The following is an 18,735-nucleotide window of genomic DNA, read 5'->3' as shown; positions in this document are numbered from 1 at the left end:
GAATTGCGCTGTCCCTCAGGCGAAGAGACTTGATCTTCTTTCTGGAAAGAAGAGAATCCTCAAGCCATCTTGTTCCAGAGCAACGCGAGTACATCCGCTTCTGCCAGATCTGGAACAGCCGACGCAAAAAGGGAGGTGCCTGTTTTTCCTAGAAACTTCCTAACACAGGGTGTAGCCACAGTCTCTCGCTACGCTCTCTTAAACTCTCCTGTCTTCACAGCATAGAAAGAAGATGAAGAAGAGTCGCCGGTGTCTCTCAGTGCGTGGAGAGCCTCTTGGTGTTAAGAAAAGTGGAGAAGAGAAACAGCGGAACTTCGTTTCGTGTCTCCGATGCATACGTCGACTTTCTCTCCATCTATTTCCTTTCCTTTTCCCTCCTTCTTCTCTTCCTTCTCCTTCTTTTCTTGTCAACTCTTCCTCTTCCGGTCGTCAGCGCTTTATTTCAGTGGGCGATGACTGCTGTGTGCAGCTGTTCGATCGAGAGAATTGAACGCGAAAAGTTCGGCGGAGAGTCGCTGGTAGTTCCAAAAAGGCGGCAGAAATCAGAGCGCCTTAAAGAAAGGCGGCGGCAACAGAGAAAAACAGAAGAAGACAGTTTTCACAGAGAGTAACCTTTGTCGCTACGCCCCTCTCCTTCTTCGGCGTGGTTTTCCTTCTCGCTGGCTCGGCGCCGATTCACTCGTCCCTGAAACAAACCGAGAACAAACAACCTTCAACTTAACCAAACAGTCGTCCTCACTTCAGAACATGTGTATGTACATCCCCAGCGTAAAACACAGACCTCCCAAGAGGTGTACAACTAAATCGTGATGATTACAATCATTGAACCTCGAGCGCATCGGCATTCCTACGACCAGTATGCATCTACACCAAACCACCACACGCATATATGTATACTTAACTATATGCGTACAGATATATATGCACATCTATGTATCGACATACATATATATATATATATATATATATATATATGTCGATGTATTGTATCTGTATCTACACTTATGAGTATACATGTGTCTATATCTGTACATGTATTTGCATGTGGATGTATGTGTATACATATGCCGATATAAATATATATATATATATATGTAAATCTTTACGCTCGTGATTGAGAAAGTGCATAGCCGTCCAGGTGTAAGACTTCGCAGGCCATGCGAGGGTCTGTGTGAAGCGACGGTGAGAAAAGAGTTCATGTTACCTGAGGGAAGAAAGTCGAACGGGAGGTTCTTCGAAGCTGAGGAAGGCTGGAGAGTCCATTGCATGAATGCATGGCCAAGCCGCTCGACATTTTTCAACTCTGCTGGGTTTGTTGCTCTGTACTTGAGGCACTGAAGAAACAAACATGCAGCGCGGCAAAGAGTGCTCGCCGTTTTGCGAGTTTTCACAGGAACTTGTCGCGCCTGTCTTCATGCAAGGAACGCAGATACCACACGAACGTCACGCGTCTACTGCGGTGAAACAGATGTCGACGTCCACAGTGTACAGGGAGAAACGGTTAGAGATATGCAGATGGTAGAGGTGTAGATACAGACAGATAGAGAGACATGCCTACACAGACACACACGGAGACAAGACGCACTGAGGCAGAGAGAAATGGGAACTCACGGAAAGAGAGTGAGAGAAACACTTGCAGGGAGCCAGATGCACAGAGAGACAGGAAAAGACAGAGACCAGCTCGGAATCGAAAAAACGATTTCCGTGACCTCACCGTTACGTTATCCGTCACCTTCAGTGTCAGCTCCGCAGACTGTCTCTTGTACTTCATCGTATATCGTGTCTGCAAACGCAGGATGTACAGACACCAGACGCACTAAATGACCCTCAACCTGCTTCCGTATGTTTACAGACACCTGTATATACACAAATATATATACAAATATGTATACATATATATATGCACAAACATACAGATAGATATACATATGATATATACATATGATATATGCATATGTATACATCCTGGAACCATAGATCCATGGATAACTGCAGAAACGGAAACGCAGATATGCGCAGCTGAGTTGGCATATCGAGATAGATATGGGTGTCCTGGTGAAACGCGGGAGCTCGATGAATGAGAAAAATACGGACAGACAAGGCAAAACAGACAGAATATAAAAGGAGATTCATTAATCGGCGATGGTACGGAAAGGACGTTTTTGTGTAGCTGTGTGTCTACCGACAACATGCCTCCTAAACCAAGTGGGTACTTCCTGAACAAAGTTGTGGGAGTGAAAACAGTTGATAATTCATTTTATCTGTGTAGAGATTCTGGCGGCTAGAAGTTCAAGACACGAAGTAAATGAAACGACAGTCCTTTTATTTGGATCCGTTCCTGTTTACACATACACCCGGGTGCGAGGTGAATGTTTCTTTTCCACTCTTACCGTGTTCGGACTGTGGAGGAACATGTCTCTGACTGCAAGCACGAAGGCTTGCCAGTCAGAAAGGAGCACCATGTTGCAGACGAGCGTCGAAGAGAGTCTGCAGGCGAACTCGTCTCTTCTTCTCGCTGAACTGCATGCACACCAGTCACGCCGAGAGGAGAGGTCTCGGCAGAGGCCAGAGGAAAGGAGAGAGGCCGCGGCGGGGGAAGCACAGAGAGAGGAAACAAGACCGAGAGAAAGAAGTCCGTCAGACGCCTGGAGAGGGGAAATGGGAAGGGTGTACGCGCACCCGAAAACGAGAAACAGAGAAGCAGCGAGGGAAACTCCAGTCTTCTTTCCTCTTTCTCGTTCCGGGAGTGGACAGAGGATCTGGAGTTCGTCGAAGAACGGAGAACGAGAAACGAAAGAAGTGTGGAGCAGCTCTCGGGTGTCTGTGCTGACTTGGAGGCTGACGTTGTTTTCTCGGAGCTGGTCGAGAACTTCTCGGACGACAGAGAGGAGTGCCAACGAGACGGAAGAGAAGGGAGAATCCAGCAGCAAGAAGCAGATGAATTGTGGAAGAGAACGGAGCGTTGCTCCTTGAAGAAAGCAGTGCTTTGGGGCGTTGACTTCGTGTCAAAGGAAATCCCGAAGGAGCAACTTGGGCGCCGTTAAATGAGAAAAAGACTGTCGCAAGAAAGAGGTTTCTACAGATTTAAAAGGTGATACGACGTAACAAAGAACAGCCGCTCGGATGTGTGACCGCGGAAAAACGAGACCAAGAGCACCTTGTGCATGCAGTGGAAAAAAGCGAGGGGTGTCTGTCGCAGGAAAGATTAGACGAGTCTGAAAATCTCGAAGGAACTGGTCCAGGAGGACAGCGAGTTTCCGAAAGACGGAGACAGCACAACTGGCACACTTCGTCTCTCGCCTCTCTCGGGGTGTTTCTACACAACCAACAGGGGAGGGAGGGAGCTTTCCTGAGCAAGCAAACAAACCAGGAAAAGCAGAAGGAAGCGGGAAAAATGGAAAGTGATGTCTAGTCCAGCAGAAACGCCGAATACAGCAAAAGAATCAAAGTGTTCATCTGACAAATACTGGGGGGCAAAGGCTGCATGCATTTCCGCTGCTGACTTTGCGGCAGAAATCGACACACCCACGACGAGTTGGGGGAGAAACCGTCCAGCTGGGAACTTTCTTGGTGATTTCGATTGCCTTTCCTTCAGAGTTGTCTTTGCTTCAGATTCGCGTGGCTTGAGATGGACTTGTCTTCGCCCTGCAAAATTCGCTGTCGAGGCTGGACGGTCTCTCTGAAGCGCAGTTGGTGGAAATCACAAGCATTGGCTTTGTATTGGGGGCAAACATGCTGTCGTTGAAAGGCTTTCGGTGTTCCATTTTGAGAGTTTCCGGAGGACTTGTTTCCGCAGGAAAAAACAAAGGCGTCGGGGACACTGCAGGAAATCCGATAGGCGCATTCGCACTGCACACGGGACAGCCACTCTGTGCTAATTGCCGGATTTTCACTTTTTAACGCACTCACCTCTTCGACAGAAAGCCACACAAAACCTTTTGCTAACGAAATTCGAGCCAGCAGCTGCAGACAGGAACTGAGAAAAAGCACAACGTGCAGAACTGCCTCGGTGCCGCGGCACTCGAGGATCGTGGCGGGAGTGAGAGAAGTGAGAAAGAGGGTTCCGCGAAGAAGCCTGGGAATGGAATTGCCTTCAAATGCGTTCGTTGCCGTTTTCGTTCTCTGCTGCATCGAGGCGTCTACACCGCACACACGACCTCGATTCATGGCATGTGGATGCAGGGAGGCGAATGTAAAGGCGTTTACCAAGCAAGACTCTTCGGTGGGCCAGAAACACACACTGAAAGCCCAGTGTTCTCGCAGTAAACGACAGAGGACAGGCGCGATCCCGCAGTCCACGTCAAGAGCAGAATAATGCGGTTGTGTAGGCCGTACAGCTGAACATCACGAGAAACCGACACCAACGTAACGCCCTTCACGTCATGACCGAGGCGTACGCTTTCTGGATTACTGTTGCCTATCGTTTAACAACTACAAGAGGAAAACACTGTCAGGGGATTCTGCTCTGGTTTCGAGCTTGAAAGGCGTTGTTTATCGGATCCGAGAGCACGTCGTTCAACGCTCTGTAGGGAAGTGTTTAGCGTTTAGGGGGGGGGTTTGCGAGGACACCGAGCCTGGTTCCTCCCATTCGCTGGCAGATAAAGTCCAGTTCTGCCTCAACTGAGGACTCACGTACATGTCAACCGTAGACCGCACAGACTGAAATGTGGTGGACGAGGGAATCTCGCTGGAGGGTTGCTGATTTTTACAAGGAGTCTTGGCACCTTGAGCCCGACCCGTGTGTGGAAACAAAATATCGAGGACAGCGGTTTGTTTGTGAACGCGACGCACACGTGGTAATCAAGGGAGTATCTGGCTTAACATGGGGATTCAAGCAAGTACAGAATGTCCGAGGATCTCTGCTGTTTCCCCATGCCCGTAGGATACCGAGTTTCCTTGGGTCAGCTTTTCCCGGGTCGCAGCGGAAAGTTTTTGGATTGCTTTACTTTCTGTGACAAAGTGCAGCGCCTTTTTCCGTGTCCTCGTCTTTCCTGATCTATACGCATGTTGGCTTTTGATCAGGCACAGTTTACCCGAGGAACTGCAATTTGAATCTGTGAGGAGAATCGGAGGCACAATTGAACATCACCTCTGGATGGACCGTCGAGGCTCTTGACGCGCCTCAGTCTGAGTTTTACCGAGTCCTCCGTCTACACTCTCTGTATCGTAGGAACGCATCCCTACTCGAATTTTACATTCTCACTCCGTGGTATCGGCCTTGATTCGCATTCAGTAGTCGCCCATATGCACAGGGGTGTTCCTCTAGTTCTGAAGGAAGCAGAAGAACGGATGACCGAGGTTACCGTTATGTGCTATGCAGTGTCACACGAGATGAACTCTAGAACTGGCGTTCGCTCACTACAGTCCGGTAACTTCTGGTGAAAAAACGGCTATCCTTTAGGTTAGACAGTCTTCTTCACGCGCTTCGTACGCTGTTGTGCAGCAGTGGGCAACCATGTGTACCGAGTCGATCAGCACTTGATCCACTCGGATGACAGCATTGCCCTTTTCCCCTGGGGACCAAAAAACGTTTTTGGATGAAAAACTGGAGTCATCTCTGAAGATGGAGGCGATGTGTGTCTGTCTGCCTCGCTTCATCCAGTTTTGACCATTCCTTTGTGCTCAAGAGCCGTCTTTCCCTTTCAGAAATCGTTTTCGTTTTTGCGCGAGTCCTCGTGCGCTCCTCGAGTCTGCGTTTTGCCAGGTTTTTCTAAAGGTGAAAAGGTGAAAATGGAGCGGCGAAGGCTTCTGTGCCTTTTGGGCTTTTTGCCGGCGTCTGCTGTTCTGTTGCTCTCAGAGTTTGGCTCGTTTCTCTTCGGCGCTGCAGTGTTTGCCGGCGAAAGTGAGCTGACCAACAGCCTTGAGAGTCTGGACGTTTCAGGCGAAGGCAATCTCTGGTGGAATGAGGAAAAGGAAAGTCCCCGTCGTCTAGAAGAGTCGGAAGCGAATCTCCTGGACGGAGAAATCAACAACTTCATCTGTAAGTCCGCATTGAGCGGCAAAAACGCGGGAACTTTACTGGCTTTCTGCAAAGATGGAACGTGACACCTCTCATGGCAGGCGTTTACCGTCTGGCAACCGTCGATCAGACTCCGTATTTTCGCTCGCGTCCCGCGGTGAAAAACGCTGAAAGCAGCCACTTCCCCTCACTGTGTCACAGACAGGTGAAACGAAGGCACTTTTCCGGATAGACAATTTCGACAGGAACACGTTTTCGTGCGTATCAAGGCATTCACCCTAGTTGCTGTCTGTAAATAAAGAGGACGAGAACGAATCTGTCGGAGTCGCTAACGCTCGCCTCGTGGCTGCTGAAAACTTCCCATCCTCCCTCGCATTATACACCCACGACACGCAGTTCGCGTTTCTTCATGTACGCTCGAATGTACAACACACGATCATGTCTAGAAGTGAAGCAGATTCAGAAAGAGCTCTAGGTGACTGTGACTACGTCTTACTCCATCATCCCGAGACGATACATGAGAGTGCTTAAAAATGCCTTCTTCTCCTGGACACATCGGTCCACAACTCCTGACCCCAACGAGGTTCGAGAACTTGGTGGGTCCTGGAGCTTTGAGACGGACGCGGCCACTCTCAAAAAAATGCACGCTGGATAACAGATGAATATGCAGTATCGCTTTCCTGTTTGCCCAGTCACTTCTTGCTTGTTTTCCCGACGCAGTTTCCTCGAGGATGGTGCCCCTCCGGCAGGCAGAGTTGGGTGTCTGTTGAAGGAGAATCCAAGAAGTTTCACTTTATTGTAGCGAAAGACTTGTCCCGCTGTGCAAGCCCGGCCTGTGTTTCCTCCAAAAGATCCACGGGACGTGAACGCGCGCGTTGTCTTTATTTCTCCACCACTCTGTGTGTTCTTCCCTCCCGTTGTGCAGATGGGGAGGCCGCCGCAGAGCCCGCGACCCCACGATCGCTGCAAGAGGCGCCTGTCATGGAAGGGTCAGAGTCGTCGACCGACGCGTTTCCGTCCTTCATGCCTGTCGCCGAGCTCAACAGCGCAGGGCAGCGCGTGTTTCCGAACGGGCAAGTCGTGGATTTACCGGCTAAAGACTCCGACGCACTGCCGGTCGTCGGGTGGAAGGCAGGCGACGACGGCCAGGAATTCACCGTGACGCTTCTGACGGCTTCGGGGGACCTGAAGGAAGTCAAAACGACGGAGCAGGAGTTGAAAGACAGCATTCTCAAGGGAATTCCCCTCGAGTTCAAGGTCGTCGACGGCTCGGAAGACGAAGTCGTTTCTCCGCAGCACCACAAATGCAAAATGCAGGGGTGCTTCAGCGCGAGTTTCAGCATGATGCCCATGCCGATGCCCATGCCGATGCCCATGCCTTTCCCGACGCCCTTTCCAGTGCCGACTCCAGTCCCCACTCCAATGCCGATCTATCCGCCAGTCCATCAGATATTTCAGGGAGGCTTCGCTAACCAAAACTCGTGGTTTTCTGGCGGGTCCTCGACTCAGTCTGGATTCTTCGGGAGCGGCCCCGGGATGATGGGCATGGGTGGATATTCAGGCATCATGTAGTTGGGCGGAGAAAAGCGGAAGACAGAAACGCGAAGAGGAAGAAAACGAAGAGAGAAGCGCCAGGCCCGTAGTTCGAACCGAAGTTTGTCCCCAGTCAGTCTCTTGCGAGATGCTTTCAACAGGTTGACTCGCGCTTTTGCTGGTCGAAAGGTTCCTGAGAAATCGAACGTCCAAAACGTGGGAAATGTTCAAAGCACCGTTCCTTGTTCTCCGACAAACCATTTCAAAAAACACGAATTTACGCATATCTTCTGAGTCTTTCAATTCCCCCCTTCCCGAAACAGGTGTCCAACGCTCCCTCTTGTTCTTGTGTCTCCAGCTACGCAGACAACAACCATACATATACACAAATGTATATATGCACGTGTCTACAGACGCAACTCTCTCTCTATACATATATACATATATGTATACATATATATATATATATATGTATGTCTGACTATTTCTTTAAGAGTTCAATTACGCATGTGTGCGGTGTGTATCGATTCGTAGGTGATTGAGAAACGCTCTCGACTGCCATTCGCGGAGAGCCGGAAAAGACGTTTCTCATTTTCGAACTCTCCTCCATTCTGTGAAACGGTGGATGAGTCGAGCTGACTCTGTCTTTGGCGTGCTTCTCGTGGCCACTTCACAACGAAAAGAAACTAAAGAAAATCGTTTGTTGGGGGACAGGTGGTTCTCCACACATGTACACAGCTACCTAGGATCCTGAAAACGACTCCAGCTGCAAGGTGTGGAGCATTGCTTTTCATTGAAAGACAGTTTCCTCTTGAAGAAAACACTTGCTGTCTGCCGTAGGTAGCTTGCTGCATGGAGTTCAGTTCGTTCTATCTCTGAAAGAATTCCCTCACTTCAGGAGTGAGGGATTACGCGCGGCCACCGAACGAACTGTGGATCCGGTAAAAAGTCTAGACGCGCCAGACCTAGACCTGGTGGGCAACTCCGAAACAGACGGGACAGCCGTTTCTGGCTTGCAGGCAATTTTTCGAGAAAAGCAAACAGGTTCCGAACCCTCGCACTTCGCGTGCCTCCCTAAAAAGAAACTGGCGAGCGTTTGAGTCGTTCGCGGGACACAAATCTCCACTTTGTCACTCCAGTTAGGAGATACAGACGATCGAATCTTGACGACTGTTGTATGCTCCACCAGAATATGGGGAATGCATGCATGAACTTTGCACTACACGCTACACACTCTCTTGTGATTACTCGTGACCCTTTGGTTCTGTCTCGTGAAGCAGTGCTGGCGACGCTGGATGGATTCTCGTTCTCCAGGAAGAGAACAGGCCTGGAGACATGCTGAATTCACTCGTTGTCACAACGGGATTTGCGCCTGACTGAAGTCCTGGGTTTGCTGCATTCTCGGCTAGCCCTGCACTTTGATCTCGTCTTGCCTACGCGTGCTCTAAGACTTAACGTTGCGGCGAGAAAACCTGAGGTGTGGAATTATCGAGGTCTTTCTCGCAAATGAAGAGGTTCTTCCTTGTTGCGGGGACGCCCGAGTCGTGTTTGAGGAGGACAGCTCACCCCGAGTATCGAGTTCAGCACAGCGAGGACAGCGCCAATGAATGACTTTGCCCTAAAAACGAAAGACCTGGTACGAACGTCTTTGCAGTTCCCTTCCATGATTGTGTCGGCGTTCTCTCTTCTCCCCCTCACAGCTCTCTTCCTTTCACCTGCTCCCTTCTCGTCTTGCACTTCCCTCTTCCCTGAGCAGACCGCGCGCAGCTGTCTGGGCAGGACGGGAGACAACGAGGCACAAAGAATACTGACTTGTCTGCTTGAAACTGCAGAGCCGTCTCAGACGATGTCTTGCGAGGAAAACGTTCAGTGTAGCTTCTGTCCGCGAAGAAGGCGCAGTGAACGCGTCTACTTCTCGTTTTTTGTACTGCGGTGAATGAGCATGTCGACGTCCATGGTGAAGTCGTACTCGATCGTAGGAATCACACTCGACACAAATTTAAGCAGAATTAGGAGAGCGAGATCATGCCTTGGCCGCACCCCACTCTCCACCCAACTGTCCACCACCTTCTTCATCACGCTCGCGTGTCTGCATGCCACAACACCGCAGAAATTGCTGTCAAAACTGCCGGCCGCACAGTCCATACGGAGATACACTGTCTCGCACACACCCCCTCGCGCTTCCGCAGAAACATCGTGCATCCCAAGCACATACTAACAGATGCACATGATGTACCTATGTACGCAGAGAGTTATGTATGCATGCACATATATGTGTAACCGTATGTGTTCAGAGGACAACGAGATGTATATATATATATATATATGTATATATATATATATATTTAAATACGTACATATAGAAATATGTATGAATATGTATGTATAACTGTATACATCCTAGTATAGAGAGAGGAGAGCACGGAAGAGTGTACATGTGTACTTGCATGTATTGAGGAAGTCTCGCGCGCTGTGGGAGCCAAGCAGTCACATCCTTTCTGGATGCAGACTTCGATGGAGGTCCTCACGAAGCCGATTGGGGTCCTGCAACAGCACTGACGGACCCAGAACTCACCTGCAAGGATGGATAGAAGCTGTAGGAATCCCCGTGCAAGGATGGGGGTCGACTGTGACCGTTTTTGCGGCATAATCTGTCAAAATGTCTTCAAAAATCTCCTCGGGAAGCAGCGGCACACCGTTCTGTCTCAGAAACACAAACCCGCACTTCTGCAAGCAACCCAGTGTACATACCCCTCGCCTGTTTCCCCTGCCACTCTTCCATGCACGTACGCACACACATACACACACATGCATAGACAGATATATATATATATATATATATGTACACGCATGCCGAAAAAAAACTATACACTTTTTGGAAGAAAAGACAGCCTGTGTGGCAAAGAATAGGAATGGATAAAAACACAGGTGGAAAGAGATCTACCAGGCTGGATACGAGTTCGAAAGAGTCGGTATAGATGCACAAGAAAAGAGACATGCAGTTTTCGCGTATAAAGTAACGAAGCTCCGTCCAGATAAATAGGTGCATAGATAGAGAGATGGCAGATTTTCAGAGAGGAAAACATATCAAGGCATTCTTGCCCGCGTATGTGTGCCCACGAAAAAGGGGGAAAGTGGAGAGGATTCGAAAACGTACTTCGCTGTAGCCGAAGAGCCAAATGCGGGGCGTCTGAAAATATTTGTCGTAAGTAATGCTCAGGTCGTAGCTGCGGGCTGCGACGATCTCTGAAACGTTTAGAAACACACACTTCACCACCGAAACTCATGTACGTGCACATGCAGATCCACATACATCCATATATATATATATATATATATATGTAAGTAGTTTTATAAAAATGCATATCCCTTAAACATATACATCTATATAAACATATATTTATGTGTGAGTAATAGTGTACGGAAGCCACAAGGGCAAGAAACGAGGAAAGATACATCTGCTTTAGATAAGTACACAATTACATGATCTCTACGAAGATGTCTACACGCAAATAAGGAACGGATTCACTTTCAGAGGAAAAGTGCATTTTCAGAGATCCCAGGTTTCCTGTTCGTTTCACCAATCCTCAAGGCCTTCCGTGCAGACAAGTCCCTCTTTTTCCACGTACCCACACGCCATGAAATACACATAAATACATGTGGATGAAACGACGCGTTTTCAAACAAATGCATGCATAAACATACACATTCACATATATATATATATATATATAGATATATGTAAATATATATGCCTGCGGATGTCTTTCTGTGTAGACACTTTGAAAAAAGAAACAATTGTTTTCTGTAGACTTTGGGGATCATACCCGCGTCAGGGGAAGTTCGCACGACGCTCGGAGCCTCGGCAGCCGCAGGATCGTCGTCCTGCAAAGAAGGTTCAGAAAAATCACCAATGTTTTCATAGAATAATGAAATTGCGCACAGATCTGAAGAAACAGCACGCGGGGCAGACTTCGCAGAAACAACTGTTTCACGCGCAAATGCAGAGACAGGCCAATCCAGACACACACAACTCTCTATGCGAACGTTATTATACTGTCAACTCCTCAGATATATATATATATATATGTACATATATCTATATATATGTACATATACGTATATATTTATATATATATATATATAAATATAGATACATTTGTATGCACGTATAAGGTTTTTCTTTGAAGTGATGCAACCTTTGTTTGACCATCTGTCTGGCAAGAGTCGCAAATGCACGGGTATGCAGATGTGGACTTTTTCGTCGGAATGTTAGAATAAAAACCGACTCGGAGAAACACAGAATAACGCGCCAGAGATGGAGACACGGCGGCGCGTGTATCTCTGAAGTTATAGAGGCATAAAGATGTATAGCTTTAAGGAGAAAAGAGAGTTTTCCTGAATTGTAGTTACTCGGACAAAATGTAGTCGCCTGTATTTACACCTCCCACAAGGCGACTCGTACCGCATAAAGTGCAGGTCAAACCCGAGCAAAACGTAACACACAATGTACGCGGTTCAGCCCCCTTTCAGTGGCATTTTTAAGTTTAAATCGTGAGAACATTCGTTGCGTGACGTGAGGTGCGGTCAAGACTGGTCTGCATCCACGCAGTTGAGTTTCCGAATTTTCAGCGCCGCGAATCGTGGAACGGAGCGTCTTTGTCGAAATGTTTCTAGTTTTTCTCTTCACTAAACTCTCACCTCCTGCACGAGGCAATCGATGTCGGCAAAGTTTATCAAGTCTGGGACATCATCCTAAAAGCAGAAGACAGAAAGGCATTCTCAGACGAGAGATCCGATTCTTCGACAGTACGGAAGGAAGAGAGATCTCCAGCTGTGTGTTCACACAGATGTCAATGAGTGCAAGAAAGTCTCGTCACGTAGCAAACGCAAGAATCGACGCACAGAGACCGCTCGGAAGAAGAAACCCTCTTCAGACGCGGTGCTGCGTCAATCTAAACGACAGGAGAGGAGGCACACAGATGGAAATGCACAGTTCGTTGATCTACACACATTGGGAGATCCTTCTATCGTTAAAGGCTTAGGAGAGCTGCCTGTGCACGCACACCAAGAGAAGTGTCTGTACACCCGAACGCTGACACACACCGAGAGGTTCCACGCCTGTACTGATCTAACAGTGTTGAAGATAGGACGACAAATCGGAAAAGGGAGTCGACGAGCTTGTCTGCGGTTTTCAAGAGCACGGCAAGCGAAGAACGGGTTTCTTCACTCGTTTTCTGCATTGCTCGAGCTCGCAGAAACGAGAGCGACGACTCACTCGCAGACTGTTTTCTGAACAGAAGAGACACGACAAAAGTGAGAGAAAATGAACAAGGGGAGACGAACACCGAATCCCACCGCAAGCCGAATAACTCACCCCAAAACAGACACAGTGGTCGCCGCACGGGGAATCGTCCTTCCATTCATCAATACATGCATGCAGGCGTAGAAATGTCTACATATGCATACACACGCAGTCACACATGTTTACACATATACGCAAATATGCAAATGCATCTCTATATATAAATGCATTTATTTATAGATGTAGATGCCTGTAAACATGTGCGTCGAGACAACTGCACTCATCTTGGGCGAAACTCGGAAAACGTTGCACGCGTTCGTCAGACGGAGTCTGCCTTATTGTTTCATACTGCAAGACATATATATACATGTATTATATATATATATATTTATTTATACAAGAGCACTTGCATCTGCACATACCAATTTACCAATGTATCCACGCCACATAGGCACCCGCAAATGTGCATTGCATGCCGGCATATATACAGACACGCATATACATACGTGTGTTCCTCAAGGGCAGGTCTGTGAATCAGTTCAACAGAAAACATGCGAACGAGAAGGAAGTGATGCGAGCGAGATCAAGTCTTGAAACCTGTCCGCATATAAATGTTCATGTGTTCCTATGCATGCATACAGCAGATGACCTAGAGAGAGAGAGATAGAATAGACCTCAGGTTAACAGGTTGGTTACTCTCCATACATGTACATATATATATATATATATATATGTACACATACATATATAAGCATACACACAGATACCCAGTAGCTCACAGTTTACGAGCCTGTTTACCTTGATTTGAGGCGGTGGACGCGCTAGTTTGGGTCGGCGTAGGAGGCGCAGGTTTTCGAAGTTCATGTCCGCACTCCGCATTGAGCCTGAGATTCTGCATGCTCTGAGTGAGGTCCGGCGCCTCGCCAGAGCTCCCTCCTTCTCTTTCCTCGTCGTTTAGCAGCGGCAACATCCACCCTCCCTCCACGTCGTGGCCGACCTAAAGGTCCATATGTTTCAGACGAGAAGAAAAAAAGGGAAAGTCAAACGCCGAGGCTCAGACTCTTTCGGAGAAACACGACATGAGCACATTTACATGTAACTGTGCAGACAAATATATGCGAGATCATGTGGAGAATCACCAGCAAGCAAATAACGGAAACAAGTGAAGACATACGCATATGCATATATATAATATATATATATATATATAATATAATATATATAATATATATATATAATATATAATATATATATAATATATATATAATATATAATATATATATATATAATATATATATAATATATAATATATATATATATAATATATATATAATATATAATATATATATATATGCCACCCCAGTGTCAGAATGGATGTATGTTCATGTGCGAGTCTATCTGCATTTTTTAGATGAAAACGAACGTACGCACATAGAGACACAGATCGGGAAGGTGAAACGTGTGCCACAAGACACTTGGGGAAGGATAAATGGAGAAAAAAGAGGAAAGTCGTCGCGGCAGTTCGTGGAGAGTTCCCTCCTTTGGTGGATCAGTCGAAGCTGCCTGTTTAGGTGTACGTACACCGACACCTCCAGGACACAGGTGAAGTGAGGGAACTGCACGTTGATGCGTTTCAAAAGATTTGTTTGAGACGCAGCCTCAACTGCGAAAGGTTCGTCTCTCTGTCTGCCCGCCACTGCTCAGGCGTCCATCTCTCCTTGTGCATGCCATTACTACACATCAGAAGAGAGCTCTCAGTATAGTGATCCCCACCGCACTAGCTCTCAACAACCTTCTTCGCTGTCAACGCACGTGAGAACAGGAATCCGTACACATTTATCAGTGCATGCATGCATGAAGAAGAGAACGACGCTCCTGTCAAGAAGTCTCTGCGCGCAAGTGTTCGTTTTTCCTCGGTTACGCGATGTACATGAAATACAGATATGCACACGAAAGAGGAAACCGCGGAAGTGACGCGAGCCGGAAGCCGTCCAGAACCGGTGGCGACCTCAAGAATTTTTCTCTCTACATCGAAACGGTGGTGGAGTGTGTTCGAGGCGTATGCGTACGCGTACAGGCTGCGGTGGCTGCCGTCCAGTGCTGTTTCGATTAAAACAAACGATCTCGAGTTCGCACTTGAATGCACAGTTTTCGAGACTCACTCGAGTGTTGAGGGCGTCGTCCATATCGCGAACACGACGGTAACAAGGAACATTTTTCGTGATGAGATATTGCTTGTCTTCCGGCAGCCAGCCGGAGGCTCTCTTCCCAGTAGGTCCTACGCCTTTCCTACGAAGACAATTCGAGAGAAACGCGCGAAGAAAAAACGTTTCTTTCACGACTCCAACAGGATTTTCAACATGCAGAGACGACAAAGAATGGAAAGGCGCGCGCGAGAGAGAAGAGTAAGGAAAGAAAGAATGCGAAGAGGAGAGAGAAGAGGAGGAGCGAGAAGACAGAGAGGAAGCTCGTCACAGAGAAAGAGACGGGGGAAACGGGAGGATAGAGTGAGAGAGAGATGACGAGAGAGGGAAAAAAAGAGAGTTTCCAAGAGAGAGATGGAGAAACCGAGAGAAAGAGAGAGAGAGAAGCAGAAGAACAGAGAGAACAAGAGAGAACTTGGAGAAGAGGAAGAGAGGAGGGAAGCGAGAGAACCTCCGAAGAACAGAAAGACGAACAACAGACACCGATAAAAAAGTTGGACCGGTTCTCATCGCAGGCCTCCTTGAACTTCTGTGCATGGATATCGCGAGCCGCGCTTCAAGGCTTCAGAGTCCGCGCATCTCACCACTGCCAGGTAGGGAACTTGTGCGTCAGAAGGTCGCCGGCGTCGACGAACTCACTCGGAGTCAGCATGCCCTTGGAGATAAAAGAAGACGCTGTCGGGGCAGAGGTGAAACTCGCCACCAAGTTTCTCCCCATATCTGCCAAACGATGCGTGACGTTGCTCCCACTCAGGCTTCCGAAAGAGCCTAACTTCGACATGGCGGACGCGCGACTTCTCTCTGCGGCAGACGCCTCCACACCCTTTTTACCATGCAGAGGAGAGACAGAGGAAGACGAAGAGGAAGACGAAGAGGAAGAGGAAGAAGAAGAGGAAGCAGCATCACCAGGTGTCTCTTGAGGCTTCGTCATTTTGTCTTGGGAGAGGAGAAAGGGAGAAGAACTTGGAAAGGAGACGTTGGACGTCTTCGCAGAAGTCCTCCTCCTCCTTTGATAGTCTTTAAAGGACAGAGGCAATAAAGAGAGGGGGAAAAGAAAGGAGAGAGAATCCGCCTCGTGAGACACACTTTGAGCGAAACGAGACTCGGGCAGCGCGGAGCCGTTTTCCAAGAGACAAAGAGCCGACGCTTCGCGCTGGTTTCTCCGTCGCTCGTTCCTCAGAATGAGAACCAAAGAACAGCGAGAGGGCAAGACGCCTGTCAGGGACGGGAGAGAGCGAAAAGGATTGTAAGAAAAGCAAACGTCGGTCAACTCGAAGAAAAAACATCTTCCAGAGTGGCCGAAACTCGCGTGAGAGATAGCCGCGGTTCGCGACCTCCTCGAGAATTAAGGCCGAGAAGAGAGACGAGAGAAGAGAGAGAAAAGCAGGACTAGAAAAGAGAGAGAAGAAAGCGGAGAGAAGTCCCGCAAGGAAGGAGACAGAAGAAGGAAAAGAAGAGGAGAGACGGCAGGATGAGAAACAACAACGGTCTCAAAGAAAAAAAGAAACTTTGGGAGGGCGACACAAAGAGCCAGCGATCTACAGGGCTGCGGTTTTTCGGAAGAGAAAAGCAGACCCAAAACGCGTCAAGCTGCCGGTGTGTCAATATACACCGCAAGTTTTTTTGGAGCGTCTCTGCCAGTGTAATTGAAAGCAGGAGGCCCGCGCGACTTCTTCTACAAACAAAAAGAAAAGAAAACTTCTCCGTCAATACCTTGTTTCTCCCCTAACTCGACTTTTCTCCTGTCTGCGCAGTTGGCGGGAGATGTCTCCGGTGTACAGACACCCGAGACACCGGAGAAAAGAATGGAAACGAAAAACTGTTTGTGAGTCCTCCGACAGGTCCTTGGATGCCACGGGAAGAAGCAGCAGCTTTTTCCTCTCAAAATGTTGAAGAAGACAAGCTGCAACTCCCCTGTTGCCCTTTTTCTTCCTCGAAAAAAGTCGGGCAAGACAAAAACGCACACTACTTCCAGCTGTCTAGCAACAGAGCGCTTGACAAGAGAGCCAGTAATAATAAATCGCAGCAGGGGGCCCATACACACAACTGAAGAAGCTTACATAAACACACACATACAAACACAAACATGGAAAAATATATCCATATTTACCCATAAATAACTAAATATATATATATATATATATATATTTATGTTATTTATTTGCACGCATGCGAGTATGATAGATGTAGGCACGTCACAACGACAGCCACTATATACATGTACATATAAATACATATATATATATATACATATACATATATATACATATATATACATAAGCAAAATGAGTTTGTGTTTTTGTATAAATATCACACTTATTGGTTTCCATTTATAGCTGCCATCAGGAAATCACGTTAGACATATGTGCACACGTTGGGTCTTACAAAAACATCGCTCGCCCACATATATGCATACGTATATATATATATATATATTTACACGCACACACACACGCATATGTCTCCACATTTCCATGTATGTAATTATACGGTTACATGCGTGTATTCCTACATTCATTCATTTCTCTACAATTGAGCATCTGAATTTAAATCGATGAATTGATATGAATGTATAAAATCCATATATATACGTACATATGAGCCTTTTCCTTCGCCATGAGACGCGGGAGAAAGAAGTTACGGGGCAGACTCTGCATGAATGGGTGCATGTCTCTTTGTCCGTCGCTGGGGATGATTTTCACAAAAACTGAAAAAGAGTCCGAGGCGTCTCTGTCTCTTCCACCAGACACCGGATAGAAGCCGTAGAAATGGAATCCAGAGAACGAGAAACAACAAGGATCCAAGTTCTATTGTGTTAGCATAGTTGAGAAGTGCATTGGGACAGGATCCGGTGAACAACTCGAAGGCGAAGTGCGTGCTGAACTGCGTTTATGCGGACTAGCGCAGTCTCCAAGAAAAAGGTAGACTACGAAAGCAGTTTCGTTGTCTTTGTCAGAGAATGACGCGTAGGAAACGAGTGTATTCCGACAGGACTGGCAGATCCCCGCTCGATTATGACTTACTTATACAAGTAACTACCTACAGATATGCATGTACACATATATGCATATATATATATATATATATATATGTATATATATATATATATGGTCATGCATATTTGCAAAGACAGAAAGAAGAGGTCGATCTACACAGACAGAGACAAAAGACAGCACAAATAAGAAGAGATCAATAGATGCGTACATGCGGATACGCGAATACCTGAGAATGTACACATAGACACATGGATATGCATATGAATGTGAGTATACGTGTGTAGCGATATTTAAAGTTGTGTGTAGATGGATTTACGGAGGTACAGCTAGAGACTTCGATCTGTGCGTCCATGCCTAGAGATGTTGTTCCGTTTTTGAGTGGAAATTTGACGGCGTGCCTCTACACACACACACATATATGCATGCGTTTCTGGGAGTCGAGCTGTCTCCACGCTTTTGCGTGTTTCTTCCAGTTTCTCTCCATCAACATTCTGAAGAAGAAACCGTTTGTGTACGGCATGCTTCGAAGTAATCTCAGCAACGGCAGCCTGGAGACGCGCCCCCTCCCGCGACCGCCCGCTTGAGGTGTATGTACACCTGGGGGTTTGTCCGTGTGTGTTTCTTTTGTTTTTCCCCTTCTTTGCTGAATGCAAGAGCGACAACCTTGCACACTTTGGTCTTTCTACGGAGGGCGTTTGATTTCCAGATTTCGAAGTGCATCCTTTCCTCGGTCTTCGA

General features: G+C 47.4%; 3 protein-coding genes across 3 annotated transcripts; 1 reads left to right on the top strand and 2 right to left on the bottom strand.

Moving 5' to 3' along the window:
• Window positions 1-478: 478 nt before the first annotated feature.
• On the bottom strand, window positions 479-3,988 carry TGME49_236130 (signal recognition particle (SRP9) domain-containing protein). The gene is made up of 6 exons (XM_018780452.1): window positions 3,705-3,988; window positions 2,832-2,998; window positions 2,391-2,520; window positions 1,715-1,783; window positions 1,205-1,334; window positions 479-685 (listed from the first exon to the last, which is right to left on the bottom strand). The coding sequence occupies exons 1-6, from the start codon at window positions 3,762-3,764 to the stop codon at window positions 621-623; spliced, it is 621 nt and encodes a 206-aa protein (XP_018635803.1). The 5' UTR covers window positions 3,765-3,988; the 3' UTR covers window positions 479-620.
• Window positions 3,989-5,532: 1,544 nt separating this feature from the next.
• Window positions 5,533-8,205, top strand: TGME49_236120 (hypothetical protein). The gene is made up of 2 exons (XM_002368956.2): window positions 5,533-5,980; window positions 6,885-8,205. The coding sequence occupies exons 1-2, from the start codon at window positions 5,731-5,733 to the stop codon at window positions 7,529-7,531; spliced, it is 897 nt and encodes a 298-aa protein (XP_002368997.1). The 5' UTR covers window positions 5,533-5,730; the 3' UTR covers window positions 7,532-8,205.
• A 517-nt stretch (window positions 8,206-8,722) lies between these two features.
• TGME49_236110 (autophagy-related protein 3 atg3, putative) lies at window positions 8,723-16,577 on the bottom strand. The gene is made up of 9 exons (XM_002368955.2): window positions 15,586-16,577; window positions 14,960-15,086; window positions 13,596-13,794; window positions 12,771-12,784; window positions 12,194-12,247; window positions 11,320-11,377; window positions 10,650-10,738; window positions 10,068-10,192; window positions 8,723-9,581 (listed from the first exon to the last, which is right to left on the bottom strand). The coding sequence occupies exons 1-9, from the start codon at window positions 15,930-15,932 to the stop codon at window positions 9,401-9,403; spliced, it is 1,194 nt and encodes a 397-aa protein (XP_002368996.1). The 5' UTR covers window positions 15,933-16,577; the 3' UTR covers window positions 8,723-9,400.
• Window positions 16,578-18,735: the final 2,158 nt, after the last annotated feature.

Source organism: Toxoplasma gondii, chromosome X (assembly GCF_000006565.2).
Source record: "Toxoplasma gondii ME49 chromosome X, whole genome shotgun sequence".
NCBI classification, from domain to species: Eukaryota; Apicomplexa; class Conoidasida; order Eucoccidiorida; family Sarcocystidae; genus Toxoplasma; species Toxoplasma gondii.
The sequence above is the reverse complement of the archived record's forward strand: the minus strand, read 5'-3'. Positions and strand labels throughout refer to the sequence as shown.